Source organism: Panthera leo, chromosome A3 (assembly GCF_018350215.1).
Source record: "Panthera leo isolate Ple1 chromosome A3, P.leo_Ple1_pat1.1, whole genome shotgun sequence".
Taxonomy (NCBI): domain Eukaryota; kingdom Metazoa; phylum Chordata; class Mammalia; order Carnivora; family Felidae; genus Panthera; species Panthera leo.
Window position 1 is genome coordinate 128334390 of NC_056681.1, and position 22904 is coordinate 128357293.

The 22904-nt window shown below is 42.4% G+C and overlaps 1 protein-coding gene across 5 annotated transcripts in view; it reads left to right on the plus strand.

Moving 5' to 3' along the window:
* Positions 1-22904, plus strand: part of NBAS (NBAS subunit of NRZ tethering complex) — a 329015-nt gene that overhangs the window by 193040 nt on the left and 113071 nt on the right. For all 5 annotated transcript variants that reach the window (XM_042933639.1, XM_042933641.1, XM_042933640.1 and 2 more), the window contains 5 exons: positions 6438-6602; positions 9676-9789; positions 10114-10237; positions 20598-20674; positions 21057-21194. In XM_042933639.1, coding sequence (XP_042789573.1) covers positions 6438-6602; positions 9676-9789; positions 10114-10237; positions 20598-20674; positions 21057-21194 — 618 coding nt within the window. The remainder of the gene's footprint in view (positions 1-6437; positions 6603-9675; positions 9790-10113; positions 10238-20597; positions 20675-21056; positions 21195-22904) is intronic.

A 22904-nucleotide genomic window follows, 5' to 3' on the forward strand; every position in this document is an offset into this window, starting at 1 on the left:
AAACTAATTTATACTACCAGAAGTCAGAATAGCATCTACCTCGGCCACGGGGATGGCTAGAAGTGATCTCAAAAGCGGCATCTGGGATCCTGGTGATGGTCTGTGACTTAGTCTAAGTGCTGATTGCATGAGTGTGTTATAATTTACCAAACTGTATGCTTGCGTGCATACATTTTTTAATGTATCTTCTTCTTCGATAAAAGGTTTTAAAGAAAGATCTCTAAGCCTGGATTAAAGACAGGAAGAGAGACTGTATCCTGGCAGTATTGTCTTTGTATTGCGATGCTGTGAATAAGTACTATCTTCTTTTCCCCCTAACCTTTTGAATTTTTCAAACCGTCTTTAATGAGATCGTATTTTCATGACACAGGAGAGTAAGTACTCTCAAATACATTCGTATGTGCTTGTGATGTTGCTCGTGTGTCACATCCCTCTGTAGAACAAGTGGACCACATGTTTTGATAGCCCGACCTGGTCAGGAAGAGGAGACACCCCTAGACCAGTTGCGTGTGGGCAGCATCTGCACTTTACTTGTGCATCATATGGCTTCCGCATACCTATCTTGCAGTGTTATTCTAAAACTCAGGAATGACCAGAGGAAGCACCTGCCCAGCACCTGACACATAGGAACCATTTAGTAAATGGTAGCCGTCATGTCTCTTATGTAATATAAACCAGACTCCTATTAGACATCACTCCTAGAAAAAAAAATACGTGTATATATATATCTTTTTTTCCTAAGTTTGAGAGAGACAGAGCGCAAGTGGGGGAGGGGCAGAGAGAGAGGGAGAGCGATAATCCCGAGCAAGCCCTGCACCGTCAGTGCTGGGCCCAGTGAGGGGTTTGATGTGGGGTTCGAATCCACGAACCCTGAGATCATGACCTGAACTGAAGTCACATGCTCAGCGGATGGAGCCATCCAGCTGCCCCCTGATCTTTCTTATTCCTCTCTGCAAACCTGGTCCTGTCTTCATTCTTTCTCAGTAACTTGCATTGTTCATTGTTTTTCCCCCACTGCGTCTAACCTTGCTTAGCTAACCATGAATGTTTGCTTGGATTCCTGACTTATCTTCTGTTCTCTTCTTTCTCTCTGCTCTTCACTAAGACCCAGCTTGGTGACCATGTGCTTTATTTCTTAGGAAGTTGGAGTCAGAATCCTTGAATTTCTCTGCTTATCTGACTTACCTCAGGCCCTTTTCACTTTGAGAAGAATTAGAAATAAAAACATTTAAATTTAATATATGCATTCAGGTGGCAAAATACCCTTATGGCAACCTCATATGTTCCTAGCATCACGATCCTAATTCGGCCCGTGATTATTTTGAGCTTGGACTAACACACCAACCTCCTGACTGGATTCTTGTGCCTGGAATGATATTTCTAAAACACAGATCTGAGTTTGCCACTCCCTTTGCGTGAACGGTTTTAGTGGCTTCCCGTCTGTCAGGCCAGCAGCGGGGGTGCTTTGGCCTGGTCAGCGGGGTTCTCGCTCCAGCTCCTTCTCTGTCCCTCCATGCTGGTGATCGATCGGCCCCTTGCCCTCGCGTGCCACTGTCCACACCGTCACTGACTTGATCAAGATTCCTCCAGTTTCCTGTGTTGTTTCATTTCACGCTCTCGTTCTTGTGTAAGTCTGCCTGAAAGTATCTCTTCCTCCTTTGGGGGGTGGGGGGGCCTGCGTTCTTTCCCGATGAGATACTACCTTCTGTGTGAAGCCTTCTGTGATTGCGCCTCTGGGCAGAGGAGGTGTGGCCTCTCTTCGTGTCGCGTGGCACCGTAGATGTATGTCTACTTTAGAGGCTGAGATTGTACTGCAGGGCCGTGTCCACATCTCTGCCTCCCTCCCTGGTTTCTGAGCAACTTGAGAGCACAGACTGTGTTTTCCCTGTTTTTGTCACCTCATTGCCTGGTGTAGGGCGTGACACCGAATGAGAGTCACGGGTAACTGCCGTGTAAGTGAATGAATTCTAATTTGCTTCTGTGGTTTTTTTTTTTCCAGTTGTAAATATTAAGTAATTCAGAAATATAGCCAATAAATTGAGATGCTTACTGTATATTTTATATATATATCTGTATCTCCTATATCTATATAAAGAGAGACAATGTATACTTCAGATTCCTTCTGAGATTTATTTCTGGCGAAGAACTATTTTTGGCAATGTTATTCACACAGGGACACATAGAGCTCTCTCCTCTCCACGCGCGGTTGGCAAGTGGGGTGATCTTAGACACAGAATGAAGCAGAGTATACACGACCTCCACAGCTTTCGGTAGCCCGGAGAGGTGTGCTTAGGCCGGACTTGGTGGGTCACATGCACGATGACAGGCTGACCAGGAGACTAAGGCCACACCCTGTAAATGCGGGACAGGAGCTGGAGGTAACATTGCCACTGTGTGACATCACATGCTCCTTGGCTGGGGTTGTGGCCTTACTAGCGAAGAGGGGCCTCTGCAGTGCAGGAGCTGGAATCAGCTTATTTTTCTTCGTTGATGAACCAGCTGTTTGTGGTACCAAAGCGGTGACTGAATGAGCCTCCACTGCTGTCTCCTCACATAGCAAAGAGATTAAGGACAGAAAGGAATCCTAGTAATGCTACCACTAAAGCTATTGTGTGTGTGTGTGTGTGTGTGTGTGTGTGTGTGTGTGTGTGTGTGTATTTCCTTCTGGTTCTTATGCCCAGTACATGTATGAAGCACTTTGTAAAGTGCTGGCACATAGCAAGCTGCCATCATTATCACTCTTGAAGGGAGAAGTCTGGTTTTTCTTACGTAGGACTTCCTGCCTTGTCCTTTGAGGTTTGGATGATGAGTTTAAGTCTCTCATCATCTCTCCGTCCACGCTCTTCACCCCCTCCGTCCAACACATGCTGAGGAGAGGGGGTGTGTGTAATTGTCCTGATTGCTGAAATTGAGAGAAGAAACTGGAAATGTAAGGCTTAGCACCCCCACCCCACCCCACCCCAGCTGGGCTCCCTCCTGCTTATGCCTGTCCACAGAAAGGGTGCATTCTGCTTTGATCTTTGTTCCTTGAGGTTACGCACATGAGGGTTATGTTATTTATCTGTTATTTTAGTACAAAGCCCTTGAAATACAGTGTGGTACATTACAGCACATCTCATTTTGGAATAGCCACGTATCAAGCGTGCGATAGCCCCGCATGACTATGGCTAATGGGTTGGGCGGCACTGGTTTGAGGCAGTTCTGGGTATTCGTTGTGCTCAGTTTCCCTCTGAGCTGCCATGGTGATTTTGGTTAGGCTTGTCTCCTCTGTAGACTCAACTCCTCCTTGGAAAAGTTACTCCAAGACTTGCAGAAAAATTTTAGCCTAATTATGACAGTGGATTTAAGCCATGTTCTCTATTCCAGAATGAAGATAGTATTGCTGATTTCTCGGATTCCTACTTATATATTTTTAATTAAAAAAATCATGCAAGATTCAGTTGTGAGTTACAGAAAATATTCTAGCTCTTAGCAGAAGGAGTTTTGTTTTTTTTTTTAATGGAAAATTAGGGGCTTTATGGAGATTAGGATTAAAAATCACTGAAAGGACTGGAGGAGCAGGCTTTAGATGTGTTTCTAAGACCAACTACTAGAAAAATTACAGAACCTGCCTGCTAGGGGAGCTGCAATCTGCCATAAATCAGCTGGGAAAGCAGAAAGCCACTCCTTATCAGTTGGCTCCAGTGGTAACTGACTACCAGGATACAAGCCAGCCTTTACACGCATAAAACTAGAGTCTGGGCACTGGGGCTTCTATTACCACTGTTGTAGAAGAATAACTAAGACTGTGAAAGGAAGGAAAAGAGGAAAGGAAGGAAGGAAGGAAGGAAGGAAGGAAGGAAGGAAGGAAGGAAAGCAGCAGAAGGCAGAAGTAACAGGTGTGGTCTCTACTAGAGTTCTGCCTCCCAAATTCCATGCAGCAGGTGCATTTTCGAGAGGAGAACTAGATTATGTGTGCAACGCCAATATAGGGAGTCTGAGAGATGTAGTCTTTAACGTATCAACTTGTAACAGTAGTAGGACAGTTTGTAGGGGCAGAATGGCATTCAGTGAACCAAGCTGCAGTATCTGAGATGATCTGAAACCCAGGAGAGGTATTGTGTTTTATTGGCACCTAAACCCCAAACGGTTTTTTTTTAACGTTGTTGCTCTTATAAGTATACAAGCAACTTAATGTGATTTTTTTTCCGTATTAACATCCAGTGTTTATGTTGTTTTTATAATCAAATGACAATGATTACATTGAGTTGGTATTTTATACTTTTCTCAATGTCCAAAGAGCCCACGGGAAACAGTTTTTAAAACTTTTTTAAAATTGAGATATATTTGACATAAACCATTGTTTTAGCATAAGGTTATTAATTTGGCATATTTATATTGCAGTATGGTTGCCATTATAGCTTAGCTAGCACCACTACTCTGTCACCTAATTATCATTTCTTCTAGTGTTGGGACACAACTTTTTTCATGTTTAAAGCACAGTTTAGAAAATCTTACCAGAAGCCTTAAACAAAAACTGGATAAGTTAAGTTGTAAGCATTGGTTAGTAAAGTTTAAATTCATTTCCTTTTGGAAGTAAGAGTAAAGTTCACAGAGTTTTCTAGAAATTAAGTATCCTAACATGATGTATTTGTTTTCTATTGCTGCTATAACATATTACCACAAATTCAGCCACTTAAAAACAATGCAAATAAATTATCTTCTAATTCCCCTAGGACGGAGATCTGGCAGACTTTGATGGGTCTGTCTTTAGTCTCACGTGGCCAAGATCATGGTGCACACAGGGCTGTGCTCTTTTCTCGAGCCTCAAAGGAGGATCTGTTTCCATGCTCACTCATGGAGTTGGCAGAAGTCGATTCCTTGTGGTCATAGGACGGAGGTCCCTGTAGCCTTGCTGGCTGTCACCTCAGAGCTGTTTGCAGCCTCTAGATGCCGCTCACATGCCTAGGCTTGTGGTCGCTTTCTCCGTCTTCAAAGCCAGCGACGATGGGTTGAGTCTCCAATGCCTCAGGTTTCTCTTTGCCTCTTCCCCCGTGGCATGTCCCGGACGCCCTCTCTCTGACCCTAACTGAGAAAGCTTCTCTGTTTAAAGGCTCGTGTGATTAAAGGCTCGTTTAAAGGACCAGTAATTTTGGATACTCTTTACTTCAGGGTCAGTGTCCTTAATCATATCTGCAGAGTCCCTTTGCCATGAAATGCGGTGTATTCCCAGGTTCCAGGGATTGGGACGTGGACGTCTTTGGGGGTCTTTAATGCTACTTACCATAAAGGGCAACTGGCCGGATAGTCTGCAATGGTGCATTATTTGTGGTGTGATAATGCCCTGGAGACTACTGAGTGATTACATAGTTTACATTTTTTATTGCTTGTGCTGTGATATGGATCTAAATAGCCAAACTAAACTCTCCTTCTATTAGTATTAAGAAGGCTATTGAAATAGTGGGACTAGGCCTCAATTTTTGCTTTCTATTAAATGGGAAACTTAAAATAAGCGGAAGTAGATTAACACTAAACCAAGAACTTGGTTTTTGTAGAACAAGTAATGTTTTTCTTTGATCAGAAGCAGATGTGATTGTTGTCATTTCCATTTAAAATGAAGTTAATATATTAGCATTTTTCTCCACATGGAATCTCTCAGGTGAGTAAATGGGGAGTCAGAATTTTCGCTTGATTGCTTCAAGATTGGCAGGAAGTTTCATGTTATAAACCTTTTAAACACTATTAATCATCAAGTTGTTTACATGAAAAACAAAATACCTTTCGACATTTATAGATGGGCCCTCTGAATTCTCTCCCTTTGTCTGGGTCATAGTAGCATTGTTCAAATGAATAATTTATTTCGTAATTAACCTAAATAACAAATATTTCAGAATGTCTAAGAAATAAATGGGAGTTTGTCTTTGTAGGATATTAGATTGGTAAAAAATCAAGAGCCCATTATTTGCTTTGTAAATGTTTCTGAAGGGGATTCTTTGACAATGCACCATGATGGTTTTTCCTTTACCAAATTTTCTTTTGTAAATGCTCCAAGGAGGTACGATATATCAATAATGCTTCATTTCCCGTTTTTTTGTTGCTAGCCAAGATGGATTTTATTTTTTATTTTTATTTTTTTTTAAGTTTATTTATTTTGAGAGGCAGCATGAGTGGGAGAAGGGCACAGAGAGAGAGAAAGAGAGAGAATGAATCCCAAGCAGGCTCCCTGCTGTCAGCACAGAGCCCGACATGGGGCTAGAACCCACAAAACTGCGAGATCATGACCTGAGCCAAAAATAAGAGTCGGACGCCCAACCCGACTGAGCCATACAGGTGCCCCACAGATGGATTTTACAATGTATCTTTGTGTCTGATAATTGTAAGTAACCTCATGATCACCCTCTGTTCCTACGACAGTGACAGCCTACATTTTTGATCTTGCCATTTTCTTTTCTAACTAGGGTGAAGCCAGCGTTCCTGGCAGCAACACAGACCTGTTCCACTGGGGCACCGCGGCCACCATGAAAGTCCTGTCCAGCACCACGACCACCACCAAGGCCGTGCTGCAGGCCGTGAGTGATGGGCAGTGGTGGAAGAAGTCTTTAACTTACCTTCGGCCACTTCAAGTAAGCGATGCCTCTTTTTTCTAAAGACCCATTGTGTGGCTTATGTCAGTCCATCAGCACTGGTTTTCAGTTGTGTTCATGTTGTTACAGCTTTCTCTTCTCTAGATCCTTAAAATAATCCGTTAAGAAATCTAAGCCTCCCATCATCCAGGGGAAGAGTAATTTATTTTATAGAATGTGGCATTTATTTTATAGAATTTTATAGGGTCTTGCAAAAGACACTGCTACAGATTTAGGTGTGATTAGATGTCAGAATTAGAATTTAGGGGGATGAAAAGGAAAATGATTCCATCAGTGCTTACTTGTTTTTACTGTATTTATGTGGGCCAGTAGTCATGAAAAAGTGCTAGACGCTGGCAGGAAGGCTGAGGTTATTGGGCTGCTATAACAGTAATACCACATACTGGGGGGCGTAACAACAACCATTTCTTCCTCATGGTTCTAGAGGCTGGGAAGTCTGAGATCAAAGCTCCGGAAGATTTAGTGTCTGCTGGGGTCTGCTTGCTATGTTCTCACATGGTGGAAGGGGTGAGGGAGCTCTCTGGAGTCTCTTTTATAAGAGGTCTGGTCCGTCCCATTCATGAGGGCTCCATTTCCCAGAGCTGACCACCTCTGCAAGGTCCCAACTCTTATTTTTTTCGGAGTATGACATAGTGATTTGACAACTCTATACGCTATCCTGTACTCACCACAAACATAGCTGCCATCTGTCACCATACAACACTCTTACAGTGGCCTTGACCATGTTCCCTATGCTGTACCTTTCCTACCTGTGACTTACCCATTCTGTAACTGGAAGCCTGTACCTCCCACTCCCCTTCGCCCATTTTGCCTATCCCCCACCCCCTCCCCTCTGGCCCCCACCGGTTCTCTTATTTATGGGTCTGTTTATGCCTTTTTATTTTTTTCTTTTGGTTTGCTACTTCGTTTTTTAGATTCCACATATAAGTGCAATCATATTTTATTTGTCTTTCTTACTTCACTTAGCATAATACCCTCTAAGTCTATCCATGTCAACACAAATGACAAGATCTCATTCATTTTTATGGCTGAGTAATATTTCATCGTGTATATATACCCAGAAGCCCCACCCACCTCTTAATTGTCATGTTGGGGCTTAGAATTTCAACATGTGAATTTCAGCAGGCGACACGAACATTCAGTTTCTAGTAGGTGCTCTGGGTAAAGAGAGCAGCGTATCAGACTCTTTCACCCATTCTGGAAGTCGAGGTCAGGACAAGCGTTTGAGCGATTGTGCTCTCTGTGATGCATGAAATCCACTGCTCCTCTGCTGACTTCCGTGCGTTCTCACCCTGCAGTCCTTGGGCTCTCCGGAAAGCTCAGAGGAAAGAGAAACATGCTGTTTACCAGGTCACCCCAGACGCTCTCTGGGTGTAGCGTTCATTTTATTCGCTGTCCAAGTACTCTTCAGGCGTCTTCGGTGTGCCAGAGCCCAAGCTAGTGATTGGGAGCAGGGCGGCAAGCCCTTTGCCTGGCAGAGCCTGCACACAGACCCGCCAATAAAGTAATTGTGCAATAATGTAGCGGTAGGCAGTCATGCGGACGGTGAGGAGGCTTCTGCAAGGTGGCGGGAGAAGGATCCGTATCGGGGGGAGAGAGAAGTTCTGATGTCTGACGTGGATAGAAGGTGGGGTTCCCAGGACTCACTCTCAGCGGAAGCCTGACTGAGCCACATAGAGCACATGCAGGGCCCTTTTCGGAGGAAGGTGCTTGACATCCTTGTAGAACAGAAAGGAGGCCTGTGTAGTATGAACAGAGCAGCAGGGAAGAACGGTAGGAGATGAGAGGAAGGAGCTGGTGTCCAGAGCCTTGTAGAGACACTGGTGGGGTCCACAGGTCTTATTCTGAGTAGGACGGGGAGCTGGCGTGGAGTGCAGGCAATGCTGTTGTGTGATCCACCTTCATTTAAGGTCATCTGAGTGCTGTGTAGAGAGCTGGCCGGGTGAGTCAGGAGTAGGAGCAAAGAGGCTCCAGGCGAGAGGTAGTGCTGGGGTGACTGGAGAGCCAGGGAGGCAGTGGGAGATGCGTTTTGTGGGCCTGTGGGTGGTCTGGGTGTGGACTCTGTGGGAAAGAGGAGAACCAGGGATGACCTGGCCAAGACGGTTGGGTAGATGTCCATACCACTGACTGCGATGGAGAGTGCTTGACTTTGGGGGACGGCTCTGCGTCTCCTATCGTGGTGTGTGTCACTTGGGTTATGATTTTGGTCACTTTTCTGTCTCCCCTCGTGGACCTTTTGGGGGTATGTGTCTCAGATGAAATGTTTAACCCTGTGCCTGATACTGGATCATTTTTGGTAAGTGTACTTGTAGTTGTCATCGTCATGTACAGAAGGGCCTTTGCTGCTGCCCAAGGTCATGGTTGGCACACGGTGGGGTGTGGGGTAGCGGCGACATGAGCGGGGACGTGACAGGGGCGCACTTCCTTCCAGCCTCCAGCTGGGAGGGTTTCAGCAGTGAGGTATGAGGCAGGCCTGCAAGCAGGGGGGTGGCAGGGGGGTTTAACGAGTCAGTCAGCAATGGACAGGCTGCTCCTAGTGGAAGAAAGGCCTAGAAGCTGGTATGATGCGTGTAGTAGATCGGCTGGTTGGAGGGAAGAATTAGCCTTCGATGTTAACTAATGATGTTAACTGACCTCAAGGAACTTTAAGTGTTATTTTACGTGGTTTAGACTTGATGCTGCTGCCTGTTGGTATTGCTCAAAGCTGGGCAAGGGAGCTATGTGTACCAAGTGATGTTTGAGGAAGGTTATTCTGACTGTAGGCTAGAAAACTTGCCGTGAGTCGAACACTGATTGCTTCTTTGTTTCTGATTCACTGATGTCAAAGTGACCGGAGAATCCAGAGGCGCTGCAGGGTCAGGTGGAAACGCCCCTCTTAGAGGGCAGCTGTTATTCCTACGTCCTCTGCTGGGTGTCTGTGTTGCTGTGACACTCTCTGTAGCTCACACACTGCACGTGGGTCAGTTTCTCCTGAAATCATCCCTGCTTCCCTTCTCCCCCCACCCCCAGGGCCTTTCTTTTTACCCACTGTTCTTCACTTTGTTCTATTTAGGGGCGAGAGTTTGGCGGTGCTTATCAAACGGGAACCATAGCCAATGAAGGGCTAGAAAGACAAGGGTACCATCCTTTTTATGAATCTGTCCTCTCCGATCCCTTTGTCACAGAGGTAAGGACAGTGCGCCTAAGAACGTAGGCTCAACTGTCATGCTCTTGTGGGCATTTCAGTAAAAAAAAAACCCTAAAATATTGTTGAAAATGTACATCTTTGGCTTCGTACTCATGTTATTCACTGGTTTTATATGACTTGTGTCTATTATGACATATTATGAGATTAAAATCTGTTTGAAACTTTACATAAAATAATGTGCTTTAGTAAGTGAGAAGTTATAATTCGCATCATCAGAAGGTATAAAAGCCTATGATTCTGTTCTTAGAACATCTTCATAGAAGAAAAGACACCCTACTAAACGGTGTAACCGCTTCTGTCTAGTCTGCAGTGACCTGTGACCCGTATCAGCACGTTCCAGTAGAAAGCTTTGCAGAAGTATTGCTAAGAACTGGAAAACTGGCTGAGACGAAAACTGAAGGGGAGGAGGTATTTCCAACAACAGAAGGTAGGAAAGAAAGTTCTAGCTCCTTGACCGTGTGTAAGTCTTACTAGGAGATCCGTAAGTGAAAAACTATATGAGTGAATGGAAGTTGGGAAAAACAAGAATATAAATTTTCAGTAGTTTTGAATACTTAACCTGACACCACCATTCACTTATTTAAAACATTTATTGAGTGCCTTCCATTTTCTGGATACTTACTAATATTGAGGATTTAAAAGGATAAGGATGATAGGATTCCTCTATTTAAGTTTCTAATTATGTGAAGTGATTCTTACAGTGAATGGTATAAAGTGCTCAATAAATATTCGATGCTTTCCGATTTTATGTGTTAATTAAGAACTCTGAAGTATTTGCTTCACACAAGGTACATGTGTATTTCACTTAAGAATTTTCTGTGTGGCAGCATATCTTTTCACGTAGAATATTTTGAAAAGAATTCAATGTACGCAAGTTCACCGATGGCATCTTACCATTTGTGTGTTTTTTTCTCTTTCATCTCCTTACTTCTTTTTAAGGTTCCAGAATCGTTTCCTCAACTGTTTTCTTTCATTTCCCTCTCTCTCTGCTCTGTCATCCATAGTGAATACCTCATGATTTAAAGGCTGCCGGAGTTTCAGCCATCTTGTCTATATTCCAAGCATCAGTAAGAAGAAAAGAGAAGGGAGGGCAAAACATTGTGTCCTTGGCAGACCTATCCACACCTGCCACTTACATATTTCTGGCTGTCTCTCACCACCAGTAAATCTGGATGATGCTGTCTTAACTGAGCACATCGATGTATGGGGTAAAATTGGGGAAAATGTGTATGTGGAGTAGAACTGCTGTTTTTCCCAGAATCCTGTTCTTGTCACTTATTTTTGGATAATCCTTCTTTCAATCAGTATTTATATGTAGTTGGAAAGAGGGGGAACAAATACCACTTTTCTATCTACTGTGTGGGCCTCTTGAATACTAGAGGTTTTTATTAAGTATACCATTTTCCTTCAGTTCTGAATGTATGTTTTTTTTTTTTTAACCTCTTATTTCTGAAATCAGGGTGTCTCACAATCGATGAGTACGTTTTTCTTTGTTTGCTTTTCTCCAAAAAGCTATTATTAAATTCATGGCACGTCTCAGAAACAATGCTGAATATACATGAAGAGTGTAGTTACATTGCTGTTTCCCCTTTTAACTATTCTTTATTACTGCTTGCTTTTCTTTTTTTGATTGTCTTTTAAGTATTTTTTTTTCAGTTCCATAGACATTTATTGGTAGGCGGCATTTGCTTTGCCTACTGCAAGAGAAGCCCCGTATCAAATGCTATTAGTACAGTATTTTATTTAATCTGAATAACAGACCACCTGATAGTTACCATCAGTTGTATTTTACGTTGTAAAGAAGCATGTCTCAGAGATAAGAATAGTTTTGTTTTTATTTTTGTTTTGTTTGTTTTAAGTTACACAGCCAGTGGTTGGTTGAACTGAATTCAGATTCAGCGTTGATCATTGCAGTGGGTAGTATTCTCCCCATTTTACCAGCCTCTGCAGGGGACTGCATTAGGCCTTGAATCAAAAATAATAACCGCAACGAACAAAAACATGACAGTGTCACTTAGTTTGATATTTTCTATTCAAAATTTGTTAATATGTCAAAGTTACCATTTTTTGCAGGGTGGAGTTTGCAGCAGAAAAAATTTTCCTGAAGAGTAAAAGCATCTCAAAATGGAATCACTGTTTGTTCCTTTTTCATCTTATCACATGTGACCTTTTTCATTTTATCACATGTGACCTGTCCATACTCATGTTCTGCAGGGATACCAGAGGAGTAGGAAGTGTCCTCTGTTTCACCCATTTGTTCCTCAGACCTGTTTCTGGATAAATTCTCTGTAATTGTTTGCTTGTGGATCAAAGTATGAATGGTTATTGAGCTGCTTTGCACAGATAGAGTCTAAGACCTTAGGAAAATAGTGGGTTGGATGTCGAAGTGTATCACCCATTGATTGGCATAATAATGGACTAAAATCATAACTGGGAAGTTTGGAAACATGGATTGATACAGTGTTTTGCTTAGCTTGCATCATACATATATGTGCTGATGAGAGTATCTGTCATACAAAGGGCATGCTTCGCCCAAAGGCAAAACAGTGGCATCACATTGTCCAACCTGCAGATGCCTTCTTAGAGCAAGCATCCCGTCTCAGACTGATTTCTCAGTGTATTTAAGGCTTCTGCTATTTTCCAGAGCTGTGTTCTTTTTTTTTTTTTTTTTTTTTTTGAGAAAGTGAAAGGCCCTCATGAGGTGCAGATTTCTGGGTTAGTAGGCCTCCCCTTTTCATAGTGTCTTGAGAGTACTTGACCATCTCTGCTGCACTTGGTAACTAAATGATGGGACATTCAAGTGATATTGAAGCATGAAGCAGGTTAGAGAGACTTTCTTCAGGCGCTGTGTGGAGTAGGGGACACGTGCCTAATGATGGACCAGGGGACCCCTTCCAGTGCCTTTTCTCACCATATGTCCTTTACTCACTGAAGGAGTGGTCCTTGAGCCACCTGTGTGCTCGGCATTGTCCACATACTTGGAATATAAAGTCACAGAAGACCTGGTCTTGTCCTCCAAGGGCTTACTGTCCAGGTGAGGAGACAAGACAGACACATTTGTGTGTGATAAGGGCTATGAGAGCAGACGCAAGAGGTGTTGGGATTATAGACGTGTGACAGCCACGTGGAAAGGTGACCTGAAGAGGCTTCCAAGCTGGTGATACTTGACCTGGGATTTGAAGGATGAAGAAGGGCAACGTAGATCAAAAGAGCAGGGGGAGTTGTTTCGCATTAGAGCCCCTTGGAAACATTCTTAAGAAGTGCTGAAGCCTGGGATCCACTACAGACCTTGTATTTCAGAACGTCTGAAGTGCAGCCCATGCATGAAATACTTTTAGAGTTCCTAAGGCAATTCACTTGGGAAGCCATGGTGAAGACCCTTTGGAAGTTTCACTTAACACGCTAGCATCTCTCTACCCATCACGTGTCTGTTCTTCAAACCGACACACTTGCTTTGTAAACCTCTCACCTGGCAATCTGGAGAATGCCACCTATACCTGTTATGTCTGTGTCTGGTCTCTTCCCATTGGGGGTCAAACCCTGCATAAGGACTCTTCCCATTGCGTGTCTTATCTGTTTCTAAGGTGTACAGGCCTGCTCAGGTTTTCCATATGGCAGACGTGAAATCAGCGTCTCCACGGTGACAAGAGTGAGCACAGTGTGTGTGTCAGTTGCTGGGACAGGAATTGAGGCCGCGCTCTTGGCGAATCCGACTCTAACTTCCCAGGGGCGTGTGCGCCGTTCTTAGTAGTGTCTGTGAGATTTTAGTGGGACTGCAGGTGTTTTTTTGTGTGTGTGTGTCCTGGTGTTTCATCCAATTGTCTTTTCTGACGCTCAGATTTTACTACTCCACCAAGGGAAAGGATCCAAGTCCGTTGAAGTATTAAAAATTTTTTCCCAATATTACTCAGTTGAGTGGGAAAAAGATTTCAGAATGCTTGTATATGTTAAAAATGGAATTTTTTTTAAAATGTAGAGGTGATTTTAATAATCTCTTTAGTTTACATTTGGGGATGCAACTTATGATGCATGTTCATAAGCACTGTCAACATTTGACATCCCTTGATAATGCTATTTTATCTGAGATAGGTGTCTTTGGGTGCTTTATAAAATCAAATATTTGTCAGAAACTCAGCAGATTTGAAGAGTGATATAGGCTAACTGACCCAAAATAGAAATTGTGAAAATATGACTTCTAACTTTGGTTCAGAAATAGGTCATAATACAAATTAAACTTCCCAATATGATCTGGCTTTTCAGAATTTTTTAATAAAGTTGATGAAAAGGTTTTTATGGAGACTAGCTGAAGAAAATTGATCATTATTTATTTAGCTAAATGAATGATTTAATGGCTAATGATTTCCAAATCAATAATATGGGCAGCTCTCCTATGTGAATTTAGTTCTGGAATTAAATTTATCATAGAGTGCTTTCCAGAGGCACTTAGTTTGCACAGAATTAGTGCTTGGAGGCTTATGCATAGATTTCATCTGATTTTGACTGTATAACTTGTTTAGAAAATGCATTATATTCAAGATTTTAGAGCCAGCATTGCAAATTAAATTCATATACACTTTTAAATGTAAGGCAGGCTTCCCCCCCCCCCCAACCCCCCATATACCTTAATGGTGCAGTAAAATCACGGCAACTCAGTCTGTAGTCATGACATCTGGTGAATCCCAGTGAGACCTTTTGGGATCAGTCTACTTCACATCCTCACTGATAATTTTGTTGAATGTTCTTCAGTGGCTTCAGATTCAAAGACTGAGCAGCTTCCTGTATGTGGGGTTTGATTTTCACTTTGCAGAAGTCCTGGAGTCTCCATGCTGCCTAGAAGGTTTTAATGCCCAGAGGCGTGACTTCATGTAACCCTAATTACCATCCCGAGGCCCCATCTCCAAATACCGTCACATGAGGGATTGCGGTTTCAACAAATAAATTTCAAGGGAGCACAGACAGTTTGTTCACAACACTGTCTTTACAAATTAGCTACTTTTCTGAGCGTAGGTGATTTACATTAGCTTTCCAAGCCCGTGTAGAAAGCAAGATAACACTGTCTCCTTTGGGGGGTTTTTGTGATGCAAAAAGAATTAGAGCTAATTCATGCAAAGCATCTTTCTCATATCTGGCCTGTTGGAGCAGATATTTTAAAAATTATAGGTATTTTTGTTTTATACTACTAGTAATTGCTGGGTAAAGAAATGGCATGAATGCAGGCAGAGAGTTTGCATATAAATCATTAGAGATTGCACATAAATCATTAGAGCTGGTGTGTAGGACAGGGATAATACCAGTTAAAACTGTAAATTAAGGTTGGCCCATATTTATCGAGATCTTGAACATCAAATAAAATTTAATTTTCATTCTTCAGGAAATGGGAGACCATTGAAGAGCTGCATATCTGCATTGCGTTTGTGTACATGTGTGTTTTAAGCTGTTGAGACACGATTACACTGATGCTTGATGAAAAATAACAGGAAGTTAGTATGAAAGTACGGTTTTAAAATGGATTGGAATGGATTGGAAGGCATCAAGTAGGGTTGAAAGATTCCAGTTTTTAAAGTAGAGTGTGTGGCAGTGGAAGTAGAAAGCCTGTGGGAATGAGTTCTTTGGAAATGAATCAGCCTGCTTGGGTGGCTGACGGTTGGAAGCAGGGGAGAGGGTGAAGTCCAGGATGACTCTGGGATTTTGTGTTTTGCTAACTGGGAGAATAGTGCACCCTTTTCGGAAATATGAATGATACCGAGGAGAGAATTAGTAACGTGGGGGGATATTTGAGTGGCAGGGTCACAATGACCGGTCGGTAATATAAGTCATAGGAAACGGATCAGGCCTCTAGAGATAAAGATTAGGAAAGTACTGAGGTATCAGCTGAAATGAAGAACACGGCTGAGTTCTCCTGGGTAGAGAGTGTGAAGTGAAGTTGACAGGTAGGGATGAAATCGTCTAACTGAATTCCCACAGTCGGCGGTCGAGGAGAAGGCGATGTGGTGACGTGGACACGGAGGAGGGTCATTTGAGGAGAGCTGCGGGGAACCCTGTGACCCTGAAAGCCAAGGAGGGACCAGGTGGCAGTGCCTTGTGGTTCGGTGAGATCTGAGAGAGGATGGCGAGGCCTGCAGAGGGGGTTAGAAGGGAGAGCTCTCAAGGGAGGAACCTTTTTTCCCAAGACCGGTGTGGTTTACTTATGTGTTGGCACAGGACCAGTAGAACGGGACTTTCTTTTTTGTTGACCGAGGCAAACCGCGAACTTCTTCCGCAGACAGGTTGGGAGGAGCAGCTCAGTGAGGGTCGGGTGCCCAGTGAGTAGAGGCTGGGTAACAGCAAGGATGGCAGGAGTGCACCCGCTACGCAGGTGTGTGCGTGTCTGCTCTTGTCGTCCTGCTGCAGTCCATCTCCACGCCTAAATGCAGCAGCTAGTTCATTAACGAGTATGATTTAGGGGCGCCTGGGTGGCTCGGTCAGTTGAGGGTCTGACTTCGGCTCAGGTCATGATCTTGCAGTTTGTGGGTTCGAGCCCCGCATCGGGCTCTGTGCTGATGGCTTGGAGCCTGGAGCCTCTTCAGATTCTGTGTCTCCCTCTTCCTCTGCCCCTTCCCCGCTCGTGCTCTGTCTCTCTCTCTGTCAAAAATAAGTAAACATTAAAAAAAATAATTATTATGATTTATATGAAATGGAAGTAATTGCCTCTGTTACCGCTCTGGCAGTTCTTAACAGAACAACCTATTATCTATCATCTTTGTGGGGGAATCAAAAAGTGTCCTAACTGAAGAAAGTCATTTGTTCCCTCAAGTCTATACTTTTTGGTGGGGGGCGGGGGGAGGAACTTCTAGATGCTTTCTATATGCTAAAGAGATGATACGCGTTGAAAACTAAGGCTCTGATCTAAAATTCACAATGCTTCGAAAACCAAAAGGACTTCTTATAACTTGTTTGGCATCAAAACCTGAATTAAACTGACATGAGGTTATTTAATCTTTGCTTTATCTCATCTAGTGTGAGCATTCAAATGTTTTACAGCAGAAATGTAATGTCTTTGATTCTGGGTGCTCTCAGAGCGTGCTGAAGGTATCATGTCATATGTGATACATTTCTAGCATAACTTCCTGAAAGTTCAGAACGTTCTGAATTCTGGGACACAGAGCCATGCAATAAATCAATGGTGGGTCTGGGTTCTCTTTCTGAAGATGGTTCCCAACTTACTGTATCATTCTGCCTGTTTTTATAGTTTGTAGATGCTGTTTTAGTTGTTCCAAAATGTACCTGGGATTTTGGTTTTATGTTAGGTCTGGTAAGACACCCAGGCGTGGAAATGATGGTCATGAAGGAAGTTTATACTTGCAGATCCCTAGACACAGGAGGCAGGACAGGCCACCCAGGGCCCCGTTGTTACAGCAAATACTTGACGCCCAGGAAGAGACAAGCGACATGTACTCGGGGAATCAGAACAGACTGTTTATTTCGCACCAGGGTCGGCCCAGCGGAGTCACCTCCAAAGGCTGAGCCGTGAGCCCTGGCGCTGGCCTTCTTTTATGCCTGGCTAGCTTCCGGGTATTGGAAACCTTCTATTGGCTGCATGGGGTGGGTGGGAGGCGTTATCAATTGTGCTGTGTGGGCAGTTGGCTGATGCAAGAGGCAAGCAGGATTACAGAAGCCAAAAGAATGCAAGGAGAGTATCCAGCCTCGGACACCTGGCTGGCCTTTTTTAAATCACTTCTTGCCGGCTTTCCTTCTCAGCACGGGGGAACACTTGGGTCAGCCTGGGGTCGGAGGCAGAGGAGGCGGAGGTGTGAGGGGAAAGCCTGGGCAAAAGTCTTTATTGTACTTTCCATGGGAACAGTAGGGGAGGGATTGTAGGCAAATTTGAGTCAGCCTAAAATAGATTGTTTGAATAATTTTGTAAGACTCCAGGCTGTAGTTTTCTCTGGTTGTCCAGTGGCTGGCCCTGGGGTGGTTAGAGTGGAGGAATATAAAAGCCACTGGAGAGAAGGTGGTTCAGAGTATTGGCTCTAAATTGGTTGGTTTGCATATCAGAGATATGCTCAGAGTAATTGTTTGCTATCTTTAGGAATTTCTAGCTCTGAGACGGGCAGTCTTTCCAGGATTGTCAAACACCCAGAATGTCAAAGCATCATAAAATAGAAAAAAAAAAAAAAAAGATTAACACATTGGTGCGTATGAAATAAAATCTGTGTGGTTATTATTCACTTGAAGCAAACATTTATATTTTAGGCTGATTATTGTTACTGGTAAAAGTAACAGTGATGATTCTTTAGACTTTTTTCTGAGGGTGATTTTTGTCATACTCCGAGCTAATGGAAATGAAGTATTTCTTTTATCTTTCCTGCTGTAATAAGCTTTGTATTCAGTTATTATATGTTCAAGAAATGCTAGAGATCATCTTGTCAGTTGTATCTTTGTAATAATATAACTTTTTAAAATAAACCTACTGGAATTTAGGTGTTCAGATGAAGATCTTCCCCTTGAATGATCTTTCCTGAGGACTCTGCATTTATTTCAATTATGTTGTCAGTTGTTCCTTTCTGTCGTTTTAGTTTGTTGTTGGGTTGTTTTTGTTTTGGAATTTCCTTCGGGGTCTGTAGCATATTCATTGGAATATCTCCTGGAGTATTTTCCTCACTTGAGGGTGCTTTGGTTTGGGGATACAGATAAATGCACATTAAATGGAGTGAAAGATGAAGTCAGTGATATGATTTAAAAAAAAAACAGATCTGACTGGAAGATAGTAACGGAACTGGTATTATGACAGGTGTCAGATTGGCCCCTGTCACAACTCTTAAGAGGGATGGTCCTTCAATAGCCAGAGAAACAGCCACACACCTGAATAAAAGCTCCTGAACTTTGAGGGGACTGGGCTCTTTTGATGAGTGGGTTCAGATATGCTTATTTGAAAATTGGTTTCCCTTGTGCACAAAGAAAGGAAGTATCTGAAAACAGAATGGGAGGAGGAAAAAACTAGGTGAGATTGTAGGTCACTTTATAAGAAATAATGTAAGAAAGAAAATTAAAAGGGAAAAATCACTAGTATGTGAAACTATTGGCCTTTTTTTCCCTCCAAAATACGGATCCTGAAGGACTCTTAGGCAGGCATCAAATGGTAGAATATATTAGGCAGGTAGAAGTCAAAATGGTAGCCCAGGGGTTTTATGCGTGTGTGTGTGTGTGTGTGTGTGTGTGTGTGTGTGTGTGTGTACAGTATGCAATTTCTAGACACTAAGTAAATTTGCCTCATATTGTCCCGAATGTCCGCAGATTAAACTTACATGCTTTTCTTGCTTTATCTTCTGGCGTCCCAAAGATAGAGCTAACCCTTCATCCTTCAGTTTTAATAGTGTTCCAGAACACACTCACCAGTACTGTTTCTTCTTTGCTCTCATAATTATTTGTAGAAAATTTGATTTGGGCTCTTTGCATTGTATTTTTTATTATTTATTTGGAGACTTTCTCTTGTCCTAGTGTGTTTATCCCAACGGGCAGAGACTGATTGTTAGGGCAATGTCTGGTTCAGAGAAGATTCTCATTGCCACGGAATGAAGGAATGAATTTGCAGATGGGCCTTGAAATGAGTAGCTTTTGAGTAGAAAACCTCTCTAAAATAGTGCGATTCCTCGGAAGTCCTGAGGCTGACTGGTGGTCCAATTTGGTCCATAAGGTTTGGAGAATACAGAGGAAATGAGTATTTAGAGAACTAATATTGCCTCTGTAAGGTGCAGCAGAGAAAGCTCAGATCCCTCCCGTGAGTCATCCACAGGAGATTCTGAATTCTAAGTCAGCTTTTGACACTTCATCCACTTGTAGGTGGTTCCTCGCCCCACCAGTGTCTCATTGTCCAGACTGTTAGCTAAACTCAGATTATATAAATGACTTAAATTTTAGTTCAAGTGAGACACAATTAGGAAGGTAAATCTTCTGGAAAAATATTATATGGTGTATTTCTGAAGTCAAATATCATTTACTTTGGATTATCCACATAACAGTTCTCCTTCATTAGTGCAGATCATGAGATTCTGTGTCCTTTAAAAATAAAGGATTTACATTGTGATTACATATGACTACCTGGTATTTGTCACTAAAACCCTAAATGAATCCCGTATTAATACAAACCACGCATAAACACAGGCTTTGTTGGCAGTGTGCTCTCTTTTATTAAAGCCATGAGACTGATAAGTTGTTGCTTATATAAAAAAATTTGTGGAAAAGTTGTTAATAGTTGGGAATCTTAAGATATTATATAATCAAAGCAAGGGCTTTTTGTGGAGTGTGATGAAGAGGGATGTTCTTGGAAGGAACAAAACCTATTCATTGTAGTATTCAAAAGATTTATCCTAAATTTGCACTCACATAGCTTTCTTGTTGCTTTGCTCTTTGTTGCTCATATGCTCATTCACCATGTCAGCTGTCATTGATACATATAATTTTATAGCATGGCTTGGGCCTTTATAACCAAAAGATTAGCTGTAAGAAACCATCCTCACTGATCTCTTTGCACTTAGACTTTGTACCTGCACTAACAGAATTTTCTCCTATTTAAAAGTGTAATGAATAGCACAGTTTGTCTGAGTTAAGGCAAGGTTACTATTTAATAGCATGGTTTCATGTGATCTGTATTAGATGGTATGCATAGACCTTTGTAAAAGGTCTCAGAGAGTCCTCTCGAGCTAGGTATCTGTTGAAATCATGTAGGACTGAAAACATAGCACGTAGTAACCATGAATGTCGTATAGATCTTCAAGTAAAATCATGCATTTTTTTTCCCCTGCCTTCAGTTCTCCTGCAGCTGGCAAGTGATGCTTTACCAAGTGACATGACCTTGGCTCTGGCGTACCTCCTGGCCTTACCACAGGTGAGTTTGCCGTTACCAAGAAGGGACTTCATGAACAAACAAAAAAATCTGTCCTGGGGATTTTTCACCAATAAATTGTTATATGTCTCACTTCCTTCTGATTGTTCTTATGTGCTGGAAGGACTGTGGTGTCAGTATTCAGAGAGCAAATTCTACCATTTTAGCTGAAGTGTTCATTTCAAAATCTGCCTCTCCATCACAGGATCTGCCTTTACAGTGTCTTCTGAATTTTAACGTCGTCCTGTTAGTTGAGCGTGAGCTTGCGTTGATGTGATGGAGACTTTGAACATAAATTCTGTAGCGATGACTAGAAATGTAATGGCTTATGATGATTTTCTTAATTTCCTTTCAGCTGAGTTCATTCTGTCATGTTCCTTTCTAGGTGTTAGATGCTAACAAGTGCTTTGAAAAGCAGGCCCACTCTGCTTTATCTCTCCAGCTGGCAGCATATTACTATAGCCTCCAGATCTATGCCCGACTGGCACCATGTTTCAGGGACAAGTGCCATCCTCTTTACAGGGTGAGTCCTCCTCGTTTCCACTTTATTAACAAGCAGAGCTGAGTTACTTGTCTAAAATAGTTAAAACACATGTTTATCTTTGGAGGGACTGATGTGCTTTATATCCAGAATGCATTCCCAGCGTTGGACGTAATAACTTTTCCAGGCACTGGAGGAGGTAGTTTCTCGTGTTATTGTGAATGCTGATTCTTCCCACAACTTTGCTGTCGTTTATTTTATTTTACAATTTCTTAGGAAAGGTTAAAGTAGTAGGAGAGGAGAAATGGAGAATTGAGTGTTTAATTCACCTCCCAAAAGGAAGATGGCTCTAATTTAGGACAGTAGGCAATGCAGTTCTTTGAGCAGTGCTGTACTTTTATTTATTTTTAAGCCAGAAATACGAGAGTAGTTACTGTGCCGATGAAATGTTGAAACATGTTATGTCTACTTCCACCAAGCTCCAGACAACTTTTACATAACTTATAAAGTGTGGCCTTAAGTTATGTGTGCATTCTTTCGTGGACACAGTCTTATTACGGATGCCACTGGAAAATCAAAGCCCTCCAGGTTTACTTGTATATATACCAGTTTTAATTATCAGCCTTGGGAAATTATCTACTTTTTTTTTTTTGTACTGGTGTATTTTTTTAATGTTTATTTATACTTAGACAGTGAGAATGAGTGGGGGAGGGGCAGAGAGAGAGGGAGACACAGAATCAGAAGCAGGCTCCAGCTCCGAGCTGTCAGCACAGAGCCCGATGCTGGGCTTGAACTCATGAGTGGTGAGATCATGACCTGAGCCAAAGTCGGACGCCCAGCCCACTGAGACACCCAGGTGCCCTTGTACTGAGCTATTTTTAAGAGAATTACTACTTTAAGAGTAGATAAGCAAATCGGACTTTGAAATCCACTATGTGTACAGATAAAAGGTCAAATTTTGTGGCAGGATTCTTTCTGTCCTGACCTCAGAGCACACTTTAAAGAAGTACTTTTACAATCCAAGTGTGTATCAAAGTTCTAGCTGCCTCAGCCTTCCCAAACATCTCTAGGAATCTACAAGTACATGAAAACATTCCCTTTGTGGCAAAAATTCATGGCTCTCATTCATCCATTTTTCTTTAAAAAGAGAAAGAGGGGGGATCATCTAGAACACACGTTAATCTTGCAAGGGCATACTGTTATTAGACCTGTATTGTCCTCGGGCATAGTTTTATCATGATGACAGTTGGCCGAGTAAGGAATGTTTTCTTCTTTTTAGCTACTTAATATATTACTTTATTTTGGGGATTCTGTGTGTGTGTGTGTGTGTGTGTGTGTGTGTGTGTGTGTGTGTGTACATACATATAATTTTTTTGTTTTGTCTTTTATAGCTATTGCTTTGTGCAGTGACTTGATTCCATGCTCTAGTAATTTTCCTTTGTTTTATTTTTATGTCTCAGGTATGTTTCTGTGTGAAATAACAAATTGAACCACTGCGCTGTAAATTGAGGGACAGAAGTGATCACATAGGTGGAAGTGTGGCGAATGTCCTTCCGGAACAGCGTACTCACTGTCTTTGTTATGTTAGGTGGCCGTCAGAGAATGTGCGCGGCAGATTTGCCGGTGTCTGTCTTTCGTCAGTGCTGGGCACATACATAAGCAACAAGTAATTTACTCCAAAACACCAAGCATGTTGAAACGCAGTGAAGCTTTACTTTGACCCAAAGCATTGTGCCTTGTTACAAACACAAG